This window comes from Emys orbicularis, chromosome 7 (genome assembly GCF_028017835.1).
Source record: "Emys orbicularis isolate rEmyOrb1 chromosome 7, rEmyOrb1.hap1, whole genome shotgun sequence".
NCBI classification, from domain to species: domain Eukaryota; kingdom Metazoa; phylum Chordata; order Testudines; family Emydidae; genus Emys; species Emys orbicularis.
This window is the reverse complement of record NC_088689.1, coordinates 2,795,861-2,809,202: the sequence shown is the minus strand read 5'-3', so window position 1 is coordinate 2,809,202 and position 13,342 is coordinate 2,795,861. Positions and strand designations below refer to the sequence as shown.

General features: G+C 46.3%; 1 protein-coding gene across 1 annotated transcript in view; it reads left to right on the top strand.

Moving 5' to 3' along the window:
- Positions 1-13,342, top strand: part of BTRC (beta-transducin repeat containing E3 ubiquitin protein ligase) — a 167,086-nt gene that overhangs the window by 147,366 nt on the left and 6,378 nt on the right. The window contains exons 14-17 of the mRNA XM_065407543.1: positions 4,442-4,691; positions 5,113-5,231; positions 8,014-8,124; positions 11,220-11,298. Coding sequence (XP_065263615.1) covers positions 4,442-4,691; positions 5,113-5,231; positions 8,014-8,124; positions 11,220-11,298 — 559 coding nt within the window. The remainder of the gene's footprint in view (positions 1-4,441; positions 4,692-5,112; positions 5,232-8,013; positions 8,125-11,219; positions 11,299-13,342) is intronic.

Genomic DNA, 13,342 nt, shown 5'->3' with positions numbered 1-13,342 from the left:
GGAAGGAACAATCCGTTGCACACATACAAAATGGGCAATGACTGCCTAGGAAGGAGTACTGCGGAAAGGGATCTGGGGGGTCACAGTGGACCACAAGCTAAATATGAGTCAACAGTGTAATGCTGTTGCAAAAAAAGCAAACATCGTTCTGGGATGTATTAGCAGGAGTGTTGTAGGCAAGACACGAGAAGTCATTCTTCTGCTCTACCCCGCGCTGATTAGGCCTCAACTGGAGTATTGTGTCCAGTTCTGGGCGCCACATTTCAGGAAAGATGTGGACAAATTGGAGAGAGTCCAGAGAAGAGCAGCAAAAATGATTAAAGGTCTAGAAAACATGACCCATGAGGGAAGATTGAAAAAATTGGGTTTGTTTAGTCTGGAGAAGAGAAGACTGAGAGGGGACATGAGAACAATTTTCAAGTATGTAAAAGGTTGTTACAAGGAGGAGGAAGAAAAATTGTTTTTCTTAACCTCTGAGGACAGGACAAGAAGCAATGGGCTTAAATTCCAGCAAGGGTGGTTTAGGTTGGACGTTAGGAAAAACTTCCTAACTGTCAGGATGGTTAAGCACTGGAATAAATTGCCTAGGGAGGTTGTGGAATCTCCATCATTGGAGATTTTTAAGAGCAGGTTGGACAAACACCTGTCAGGAGTGGTCTCTAGATAATACTTCGTCCTCCCTTGAGTGCAGGGAACTGGACTAGATGACCTCTCGAGGTCCCTTCCAGTTCTATGATTCCCCGCTGTATCTATAAATATGTGCACTGACCCCAGAGGCTCAAGGATGGAATACTTTTAGCCCTTGAGAAGAAGGACGTCATCCAGTTGGATATACAGATGGACTTTAACATTTCTCCAATATAAAATCTCAGGGGCCCACCTGCCCAGGTAAATCATTAGATCACCAGCTCCTGCTCAGTTTGGCAGCCCTTTCTGTATACTGCTGATTTTCTAATGGCGCATTTCCGTAGTCAACAGCCTTCGTTCCTTTGCATACTGGAGTCAGATGTCTTTGAGCTTTCCACCATAGACTGGTGTCTGTCTACATAGCCTGGGACTCCATGATTTTCATTGAATTGGTTACTCAGAACTACTTACCAATCTCTCTATCTGTGCAGGGCTTTGGGACAGTGATTCTTGACCACTAGAACATGTGCTAGTAGGTGAACTTCAGGCTGAGTTCTTTAGATTCACTTGAGCCCTTGTGCATAGCTGCTATCCCCTACCATTCGGCTGTGTGCTTTATAACCTGTAATCAAGTGTAGGCTGTTTATGGATGGAAATAAAGGTGCATATATGCACACGCACGCATAGTGCAGTACACCTGGCTCCCCAGGAGTGCAAGAGAAAGGCCTCCCCTGAAGAATATATCTACTGCCTGCTCTTCCTGTCATTTTTCGGATGTCTGCTGGATGTAGTGATATTCTTATGTTGTTCTGCAATGTGAGGGTGTGATTGTCCCGGGAGGGTTTTGTAATGCCAATGCCTGGTTCTAACAGAGATGCTCAGATAACTCAGTGATGAGCACTGTAGACATGCCTGTAAATAAATGCAGTGGGAAGGCATGTGGTTTCCATACCTTTGTGCAGAGATGGGAATGTTGTAAATGAAGCTTTCAGATTGAAAAGAACGGGCACAGAATGTATAAATGTAAGACTCCAGCTGCGATGTGTGTGTTCACCAAATCGAATTTCCATTGAGGAGCAGTGACTCAAAGGAAGGTTGGAATGAGCTCATCCCCTCTTTCTTTCTTACTGTTAAATTTTCCAAGCCAGCAATAACTCTTATCCTGGACTCATGCAGAGCAAATTTTGCCTTTGGTAAACACCAAGGTATTCCAACACAGCAGCTAGTGTACTTCACAGCATGACCACAGCGGTACAGGCAGCGCTTCAGACTACCCACCTGAATACATATCCTGGGAGTTGGGGGAGTTTGTACTCAAGGGGCTAGCCCAAGCTGCTGCCTAGGCCATTGTGGCCTCACTCCTATTTTCAGCGTGTGAGCTCGAGCAGAGCTAGCGTGTCTGCCTGCCTGCACTAGGAAGCACCCTCCCAGAGCTGTGTGGACATATCCCAAATGGCAGGTGTAACGCTGCCTGCAGTGACTCAAGAGCATGGGTACCAACCTCCGGGCACCCTGTCAGGAAGCAGGGCACAAGCCCCAAATTGGCTGTGCGTTCTATACTTAGATTTAACCAACTAAATATCAGAGATGAACTTCAGGCACTATAACAGCCAAACGTGGAGTCACAGACAGTCCTCTTGGGTGCTCTGATCCAACTCCCCACCCAGCTGCGCCTGCCTTTGCTTTACCCCAAGGATCACAGCAATATTCGGATTACTCCGTCCCAAAGGACCAGTCACTTACCGCAGGTCCGTCTCACCTTAGATCTCACTGACTACGCTGGTAGCCAATTCTACAATAAACTACCTACAGATTTATTAAGTAGGAAAAGGAAACGAGTTATTTACAAGGTTAAAGCAGGTAAACATAGATGCATAACTGTGTTACAATCTTAAGTGTCAAAAAGTAATAGAAGCTTCTATAATCAGCAAGCTCTGTATGACTTTTAGGGTAACCCAGGCTGGGCACTGGGGACCTCTTACTTATGCCTAAAAACCTTGCTGCCAGAGTCCAAGCAGCACAGAGATCCAGTTCCTTCTTGTTAGGGGGGTTTTATTCCCTTCCCCACCATGTTCTCTGAGCTGCAAGCTCAGCTGATGGGAGGAATCCACTTCATGGCTCATCTTCATGGAGGGTGGGGGGATGGGATGGACAACAAACATTTTTTGTCCTCTTTATCGTCCCACAGTCGTCTGTCGGGTGTCGATGGACCTTCACTGTGGGACAGGACCTAACGCTTTCGGTTGGAGATCAGCACTTCACACTAGTTAATGTCTCTCTCCTGTCTGGTGATTCATGGCGTCACAGAGCCTCACAATACAACTGCTCAAATATTGCCTTACAATAAGGGATACAGATGCTATATGTGAGATTAATGCCGGCAGCCACTCACAAGCATTCAGTAAAGTCTAAATACATTCTTACAATTCTAATACCTATTTGAAAAATACTGACACACAGGTGAGCCAGACTGATGCCAGGTATATGTTTCTCAGTGTTCAGTTGAGACATTGGGACCTTCGCATGAGCTGGCACCTGCTCTGCCAGCGTCACAGCATTTTCAAATCAGCTTGCCCTGTGACAAGAGGGAGGCCTCCAGAGCCTACTAGAAGAGCTGTAGCTTTAAGGGGGGTTAATGGGAGGTGGCATGCACTCTACAAAAACCCCTGGTTTTTAGGACTGAGTTGCTGCAGCCCAAGTTTCATGATGGGTTAGAGCACACAAAGCAGACTGGGCATTGTTACTGTAGCATATGAAGCAACCATTTGTATTTCATAAACATGAGTGACATTTCTTCTCTCCTGCACATCCCTGCCGTGTTTAATTGCAAGCTTCGTTAAGGGAGGAGGGATTCAATTTCCGCAGCCTTTTGCTATTTGATAATACAGCCATTATGCGGCTGGAGTTTAGTGTAGCTGGGGTTCAGGGTATGATAGTGCTGCAGGAAGCTGCTGGAAGGAATTTTGCCTTGAGGTAAAGACCTTCGCAAACAATGCACCAAAAGGAACTGTGTTGTTTTTTAAACTTTAATATCCCTGACTCACGTCATAGAAGCTCTTTAAATTGAGCATGTACCTGATTCTTTTAACCACAAGTTATCCTTTGTGTGTAATAGACTAGACCTATTAATGGTCAATTGACATAAAAACTCTATATTAATTTGTGCCTTGTCAACAAATTCCTGAAATGTCGTAGTGTTCCTTTGTGTCTGTTCAGGATAAATAATTTGCGGCTGTTAGAACCCGATCTAACCCAATAGTGTAATTTTTTTAATGATTCTTTTAGATTTGCTTACAAAGAAAAAGCATACTCTGGTCTTCTGCTACAATAGAAAACTGTGCCCCTTGTTGGCAGTCCCAGCAGAAAGGGCGAAGATTGAATGGGCCATTGGGGGTGAACTTGCCTCTAGCACTGGGTCTCTCCAGATCTGGGTAGACAGGCATAACTTTGGAGGTGGAGAGAGCTGCAGGCAGAGCTAACAGGGGACTTCAGTCTCCAGGGCTGTCAATCTGGTACCTTTCATCAGCACTACACAGTCACTTAATTACAAAACGCTTTGCTGTGTTGTTTTTATGGGGCTAATTGCATTGCAGGTTTTTTGGCTGCTGGACTCCTTTAATATTTTTGTAATCAGCTGGTTTATGTGCTATATCTTGTCATGAACTAACTATTCAGCAGATTCTAGGTTTAGTATGTGGGTGTTGGCTTGTAATCGAACCGAAGACTTGATTTTTCTTTTCCTGCAGAAAAATGAAATGTAATTTTTTTCACCCTCTTTCCCTTCCCTTGGTTTGAAATATTGTGTGAATTTCAGGGTGTGGGACGTCAATACCGGCGAGATGCTAAACACGCTGATTCACCACTGCGAAGCAGTACTGCACCTGCGCTTTAACAATGGCATGATGGTGACTTGTTCCAAAGACCGTTCCATTGCTGTCTGGGACATGGCTTCCCCGACAGACATCACCCTGCGACGGGTCCTGGTAGGACACAGAGCTGCTGTCAACGTAGTGGACTTTGATGACAAGTACATTGTGTCAGCATCAGGTGATAGGACTATAAAGGTGAGAAATTTCGAAGGCTGTTTATTTACAGCACTTGTCAGTGTTGACCAAAAAGAATGACCAGAGTCCTGAGAACATAAGAGTTGGTGATGTTAACACTCAGAAAAAAGCCAATTCATACATAAACTGTAAATTAGTTTCAAAAGTGCTATGGTTTAATTTGGGGACAAGTCCTAATATAATACGATAAAAGCTCTATGTATGAGGAGTCAGTCTGTTAACTGTAGAAGGCTATAGCCATATATCACTGGTAAGGTAGTTTTCCCTACGTCAGCAATAATGTCTTGAATTTGACTTGTGACCTCGAGGTTGTGATGACATTTTGAACATTCTGGACACACCCGTTTCTCTCACAGGTCCCTCCCCTCCGTTAGTTACCTCTTAATAATTAGGCCCTGTGTGTTTTCTCTCCCCATCTCAGGTCTGGAACACTAGTACCTGCGAGTTCGTGCGCACCTTAAATGGCCACAAACGAGGCATCGCGTGTCTGCAGTACAGAGATCGGCTAGTAGTGAGTGGCTCTTCAGATAACACTATCAGGTGAGAGGCAAGCTCTCATCGGGGAGCTCTGCGCGCGGTGTTCTCGGTTCGCGCAAGGCCGTTGTCTCCAGTTCACTTGGGACATGCCGAAGTTAGATAACCGAAATGGTCCGTGCCCATTTCTCCTGCAACTGGGCTGCCTTTGCTATCGAATGCTGTGAACTACTGAAGAGGGTTATCGAAAGCCATTTTTCTTGCTTTGCCTTGTAGCCTCCCTATCTCAAGAGTGCCATACTAATCAGCCAGTCAGACTGGTTAGACCGTTTTGGTGTGTGAAAGAGCTGGCAAGCACCACTTTGCATGATGTCCTTTGGTGATATTGTATTTGGCCTATGTGTCTAGTTAAAGGGTCAGACGTGCAATAAGAAGCATTTAATCCTCTGCAGAAATCTCCTGGGCTCACACCAAACTCCCCTTGTGGGGCTTGGCCTCTGGTATAGTTTGGAACAACTGAATGAGAGCATGAAGTTCAGTTTTCTCCCTCTTGCACTTTCCTGGCTGCCCTAATTGCAGGCTGAGATTTAACCCCTTTCATGCTGGGAGTCGGAATTTCTTGGTAAATCATGCAGCTGCGGTTAGACGGATGTACCATTATCTCCTTAACTAGCGCTGTTCAGTACACTTGAGTCAATGTGAAACTGACCATGGTAAGTGGTTGGATCATACAAATGGGTGGTCGGGCTGCCTCCCTTTTACCCTTCACCTGCTGGTTTAGAGGGGGACTTTGCCCTGCAGCTGAAACTTGGGAACGGACTGTCTGAGCAGCAGCAATCTACTTTCCTTTTTTACCAGTCCTCTGTTGTCAGTGGTGAATACAGAGGCTTTTGTTTGCTGGGTGCTTTTCCCCACAACCAGCCACCTTTTCCTACTCTGAATCCCACAGGAAGCTGACTCTCCTGTCTGTGACACCACAAGGTGATTGAACCAATTGTGCTGGGCCAAATTTTGCCTGCTGTCTGCTTGATGGCATGACATAGTAGAAGGACCAGCCAGATTGAGGGATCACTGACTCCTCCTTCCTTTTACCCAGTGAAATGGGGGGGTGATTACATTGTGCTGTTTTTCTAAAACGCCCCTAAGTGCGGCAAAGATTGTGCACTTTGAATTTGAATAAATCCTTTTTTGTACAGTACTTTGAGACTCAGAGCCAAAAGAAATGGGAGTAGGAAATAGTTAAATATCACAGCATTTAGAAAATCAACTAAAATACCACTCGTAATAACCAACAAAAATGTCAGTACAGTAATCAACCTAAAGAGGAATACAGTTACTCTTATTTTTACACTGAATACAATTCCTAGTTGATAGATAAATTGTGCTAGAATTTCATGAAAGTTGGCAGTGAATCTTAGCTGAACCCAAGTCCAGTGGCCCTCAAGGGGTGGTGAAAGGTTTACCTGCTCACCAGCCTTCCACAAGCATTGCTTGAGGATGGGTATCTGTGGGAAGGTGATAAGAGGGCAGCTTACTGAGTAATCTATGTGGATGACTTGATGTATGTTTGATTTTAATTTACTTGAGATACAAGATGTTGACCTTCAATTGGGTAAAACATGATGTGAAATTTGAAGTTTGTAACTTCTGAAATTTGATGTCCTAGAGGTTGAAAACCTTTAGAATCCCTAAGAATTGTTTTTCAAAAGGGAGTGTGTTAAATGATTTTCCAGTTCTGTAAATATAGAGCGTACAAAAGAGCTAGGAAATTAAAGTTTGTCTCCTGAGAGAGAGAGTCTATCTGAAAACGATTTGGGTGGGATTTCAGGTCAGCTCTTCAGCTGGTGCAAGTCAAATAGCGCCATTGACATCACCATAGCTGCCCTGGTTTTTCGGCTGAGGAACTGGCCCATCATGTTTCAAGGCATTTAAACCCAATAACTCAATACAGGGAGTCATTGAGGCCAGGGTATTTCATTGTTCCAACTAAACTATCAGTAGAGAAAAGAGAAGAAAGATCAAGTGGTGACTTGATCATGGTGTAGGAGTCCCTTCACAGGGAGAAACTAATGGATATTAAAAGACTCTTTATTTAGTACTGAAAGGCATAACCAGAACCAATGGCGGGAAGTTCAAGCCTGACAAATCCCAATTAAAAATAAGGCACCAGTGTTTAACCGTGAGGGTGATTAAGCATTGGGACAAGCTTCCAAAGGAAGCTGTGGATTCTCCATCTCTTGATGGCTTGGATGCCTTTCTGGAACCTGCTTTAGTCAAAGACAAGTTATTAGCCTCAATACAGGGGTAACTGGGTGAAATTCTCTGGCCTGTGTTATACAGGAGTTCAGGCTAGATGATCTATTGGCTTCTCTGGCCTTAAAACAGGAATCATTCTGCCAGCACCCCTATGCACTATGGCTACACCTCTGCCTCTGTGTAAAACATCCCACCAAGCTGAGCCCTTCTCAAACTGCAGCTGTTTCCTCGGTGGAGAGAGGCGCTTTGCGGCAGTGGGGCTGTGCGTCCTCCACCAGAGCTGCAAGGGGATGGAACAGATTAGGAGCCAGTGCCAACTATTCAGAGTTGCTGGTTTGCCATGTGTCAAAGCACTTGACCCACTAGAACCTGAACGTAACAGAACAGGGTTTTCTTTGAACAATATGCTCCCACTGAGCTGCAGGAAAAAAGTGGTGGGTTGGGGGGTGATGAATTCAAGATCTTCCCCATTAGCACCATCAGAATCTTTATTTCCAAAGAACCCGTTGGCCAAGTATAGTCTGAGGCCAAACATTTCATTGCAATAATAGATTGTCAGACCTTCTCTCCTCTTCTTCCTAATCTCTTCCAGGTTATGGGATATAGAGTGCGGGGCATGTTTACGAGTACTGGAAGGCCATGAGGAGTTGGTGAGATGCATACGCTTCGATAACAAGAGGATAGTCAGCGGGGCATATGATGGGTGAGATTGTTAACGAGGTTCAGACACCGAGCATCCCTCTTCTTCCCCCCCCCCACCCCCTTCAAAAAAATTAAACCCGTTGTTTGTTGTGCTGTTCTCACACTTATGGCCAATATAGGAGAAGTGCGTTACATTCCCTTTTCTGGAACGGGTCTTCTGTGGTGTGTGCTTTCCAGCAGTTTCACATGGCAGATCTCCTCATGCTTGAATCACTGACAACCAGATCAGCTAGTTCTCTGCCCAGGAATGTAGTAGATCAGAGCACTGAGTCCATAAGGTCTGTGTCTCGTGTTTAGCAGTGGCCAGACCTGAAGCTGCTTTTTCTACAGCTCCCACCATTCCTGCTGTTTGTTTTTTTAATATGAACTGGAAGGGTCCTTGAAAGGCCATCGAGTCCAGTCCCCTGCCTTCACAGCAGGACCAAGTACTGTCCCTGACAGATTTTTGCCCCAGATCCCTAAATGGCCCCCTCAAGGATTGAGCTCACAATCCTGGGTTTAGCAGGCCAATGCTCAAACCACTGAGCTATCCCTGTGCGTGCATGTCTAGCTTGCTCCCTTCCCCTTCTGCCCTACATGTGGAGGTAAGTGGTTACCCTAGTGCTGGTCTGCCAACAGCAGTGTACACGATACAGGACAGCTTCATAAAGAGTGTTTCCTCTGGATCTGCAAGTCTTCCCATAGGCTCCCCTTCTGCCCCTCTGCATTTTGTGTGGCGCCTGAGTCATTAGCAGTAATGCCCTACCTGAGCTAGACTCTAACCAAAGGGTGGCAGGCATCTCCACTTATCCCCCAACAGCCCCTTTCTCCACCCTGTCAGAGCCTGGAGGAAATGGAGCAAGACCTTCCAGGGCGGAGCCAGCCTTCCAAAACAGAGACTTCCCCAGCAACAGTCAGACGTACCAGTAATAGAGCAGGGAGAGACCCAGCCAAGCCCCTTTGTTCCCCCACAACTCCTGGCAAGAACTTCACAGCTCCTGGACACCTGCGGTGACAGCAAACTACTTTTACTATTCGAGCTCTGGATGGTATTTTTGCTCTGCCGGTTGGTTATTTGCACCAACTCCTCTGCTCGTCTCTCTCCCTGAGCTTCCATGTTTCTCTCCGGCCACCCCTCCACCTCAGGATTCCTTGTGACCTCCTCTTTTGCATCTACTTATTGCCTTCTTTCTATGCCAGTTGGCCCCATAATGAACTAAATAACAGATAGATCAATAGAACTAAGACATGTGTCCATCGTCCCTGGTCACTTCGCTTGTGTGGTAGATCCCTTCCCCCCGCCCCTTGTCTGGGTTTTGTCTCTTTAGGCTGTAAGCTCTTTGGGACAGAAACTGACTGTACCTGTGTGTGTTCAGCCTGGTGGGATCCTGGTGGGACAGGAGGCTCTGGGAACTACCTCGATATAAATAATGGAGCCGGTCCCCTGTCACTGGCAACCCACCTGGTGGGGTACAATTTCAAACTGCCGGACAGGCCTCAACTCCCACTGACTTGTAACAGGCGTCGCGTAACTGGAAGTACCTGCTGTGTGCGAGCTCAGCTGAACCAGGTCACTCAGAGCCAAGGGAAGGTGTTGGGGTGTGCGTGGGGAAGGGGGGATGTATTTGGGGGAACATCTCAAGACCTGCCCCTGTAGTGTAGTGTAGCCAAGTGGTTCTCACTGCCGCCCAGCTGCTGCCGTTCACCACATAACTGAGTAGTATAGAGAAGTGAATGAGCAGACGCACAGCCAGTCAGAGAAGGCAACAAAGTACAACAGGCAGACTGAAAAGTGCCCAGTGAGTGTCTTGGTCTGGAAACTCCTGTTGATAATCTAGAGCAATGTGCTTAACCAAGCATTGCTGCTTGCGCTGTGAAAGGGACTCCAAACTGCAGGGTCCTTTTCCAGCACTCTCCACTGCAGCTAGCCAGATTTCTGTGGCAGGGGGAAGAGGCTTTCTTCACTCGCAGGTTGTATTTGCTCTTGTGGGCTGGCTTCCTGGTACACTGCCGGTGTCCAGGCTCCCTTGGGGAAGAGCTGACTTTCCCTTTCCAGGCTTGAATAACTCTGAGCTACACTGGGGTCTTGTGTAGCTAATTTGGATAGCATGTCCCCTATGCCACAAAGTCAGCTTCCTTCTCCTGGGCGGGGGTCCCTCTACTAGTGTATATAATCCCTAAGCCTGCAGACTGGTTTAAACTGGGGTGCGTGGGTTCCCCACACTTCATTCTCCCCCATCCTGTTGTTAGCACCCTTCATACTACGAGATAGTCACTACATTGTGCAGGGGAGGTGCGCATGTGATTGAACTCTAGGGGAGACCGTCTGGCTTAAGGACGAGGGAAATCTCCAGCCCAGCCCCGTTTGATTTTCTGTAATAAATCTGACATCACGATTTGGTGCAGTCTAATGCTAAAGACATTGGTGTCATCACCCCAGCTTTCTAGCTAAACCCCAAACCTCTAGCAAGCCGGATACCAGTGCAGTGGCATGCCTGGGCTGACGTGGAGACGTGCCTTTTCCTCCCCCACTGAATGTGTCCTGTTCTCTGAAATGCTTGTGCTCTCGTGGTTCTTGTGGAACCTGCCTGTGGCTGCCCATAGCAGGAGTTGGCACAGGTGGAGCAATCCTAGCCTGCCTGCCTACTTTCTAGGAGGAAGGGACGTGCTTGTACCAGTAGAAGGAGGGGATGAATCCAGGCTGTGCAGACTTAGACACGCTTTTCTTCTTGTCCAACAAGAGGCTTTATATAATGTGTCACATTATCTGTGTATAAACCCAAATGCACTCACACAGCTGTGATCCCTCCGTTTCATTGCTTTTGGCCCATTTGCCATTAAGGAGTAAGTGTCTACATTAACCTTCACCCGGGTTTCTACATTAGTTACTGTCACCTGCTTTTTTATGTAATTCATTTGTATGGTAACCATATATTTCCCCCTGTAAGATCAGCAGGCTTTACCCAAGAGAGCACGTGAGAGCCAGGTGTCAAGAGCAGAAAGGTTTCTCTGTGGTTCCGGATGTATTATCTAAGCTGTTAACTTTAATTGCTGGTGAACCATTGACACTTTTCTCTGTGACAAAGCTTTGGTGCTTGTCCCCTCTTTCCTCGCCAGGAAAATTAAAGTGTGGGATCTTGTGGCTGCTCTGGACCCTCGCGCTCCAGCTGGGACCCTCTGTCTGCGAACCCTCGTGGTAAGAGCTTTTGGTTGGGGGGGGGGGGTCAAGGTGGGGGAGGACAGGCTTTGTCAAGGCTGTATGACGCCATGAAAGCTTGAGTTGTTGTAGACAAAGTTCAGCTGAAGCAGATGGTGATAGGCCCCAAAGGGCAGGCTTGCAGATGTGTCTGAATATAAGGGATTATGGGATCTTTCACCCGCAAAGACTTTCAAACCAGAGCCTTGCAAAAAGGGCCATGGGACGTTTAACACAGCCAAGGAATGAGGTTTACAGCCTCTTCAGCAGCCCCTAACGATACGCCAGGGCATCAGCTCCGTGCCAGTCCCAAGGGAGAATGTTCCGCTCCTCGACACCCCCGTCACCACTTCAGATATTGGAAGTCAGTGGAGCTGTGATAGTTTGCACCAGCTGAGGGTCTGACCTCAAGGGGATGATACCCTCTGATGAGTCTGCATAATCTGTGTGCTGCTGGGTGACCAGGACTTTTTCTGGGCCTCTTTCTTCTCTCTGGCAGTTTTTTAATGTTGCCAGATGATTGTTGTTAAAAGGGGCAGTTAAAAGAAGGGCTTTCATCCCTTTTTAAAATTGGTTTTAAGTTCCTAACTAAAATCTATTTAAACAACGAGGAGTCCGGTGACACCTTAAAGACTAACAGATTTATTTGGGCATACGCTTTCTTGGGTAATAAAGTCCGAGGGATTTTGAGCACATGTCAGCTGCAAACCATGGAGCGGCCCTATGCCTGTGAATGTACAGACCCAGAGAGTCTGAGACTTCCGTACATGAACAGTGTTGATCCTGTTCCAATCTTAGACCCTGCTTGGGCACTGTCTGTTTCTGCTGCTAACTTAGGAGGCTTAATTTAACTAGTGCAATTCCATCTCCTTTTGCTGGCAGTGAAAAATACAGGTACCCTGAATAATTGCATTATAAATCAGAACTTGTGGGATGAAAACATTGTAGGAATCTGTGAATGAATACCTAGAAGTCCCTGTTTGTAGGCGCGAGTGAGCTAAGGGGGAAGACAGAGGGCATGGAGTGTTACTTTTAGTTTCTTTCATGCCTGTAACTGCAGAGCATCCTAGTATCCGCTTACTCATGCTCTTTTTCCTTCCCTCGGCCTCCAAAATGAAACCTCGCAATAAACGTTGCAAGCCTCCTGCTGTTTGTGTTCCATTTTCAAGCAGTAGGAGAAAAGTCTGCACATAACGAATGCTCGCTGCATGCCAGTTCCTTTCATTTTCCCCTCCTTTGGATGGAGCAGCAGCCACATGAGCTTGACAGCAGCTTCCCAAGCTGAGAAATAAGTATGGCGCAGCTTTACATTTCAAGCTAAGGAGGCCAGGTTCTTTTGGCTTTAACTTACAATGTGAAGCGTGCATCACACCAGCTGCCCCTGTGATTTTAAAGAGCAAGTACAGTGATTAGTGCATAGGATCTTTAGGTAGAGGGATTTCATTTAGTAAACACTGATTGAAAAGTTCGTTTTCAAAGTGGCCTTTTGAATTACCTGTCTCTTTCAGTCTCCTCGTGACACCTGCTCTTGTCGTGACTTTCCCCAGCAGGAGCTCTATTCTGTTGGGCACACGAAACACCATTCCTATTTGAATACATGCAAAACCAGACTCTTGGAGTGTCTGTCTGTTTAATGAACTAGAATTTTAAAACTAAGGATGCTACTTGTAAGACAAACCTTATTTAAAATTAATTTAAAACAAAACAGAACTGGCCTTCCCACAACTGTGAAATGGCCCTTTGCATTCAAAAAGGAGCTGCATTTCAGAGTCCTGCTCTGTCAAAACAGCAGCTTCCTGTGTGGTGGAAAACTGTTCTGTTGATGACTATATTTGAGAGACCTTTCATTTTTTGTGACTTACTCATCTTAAAACTAGCTGTCATGGTTAGAATATCTTATCCCATTCGGTTTTCTTTACACTGTGTCTGGCAGCGTGGAAGGCATGGCAAGGAGCCACGTACTGATACGAGAGTCAGGAGGCGTTGCACTGGTTTTGTTTGCACTCCCTCTTGACCAGGGAAGCTGCCGCCCACGCCTGCACCA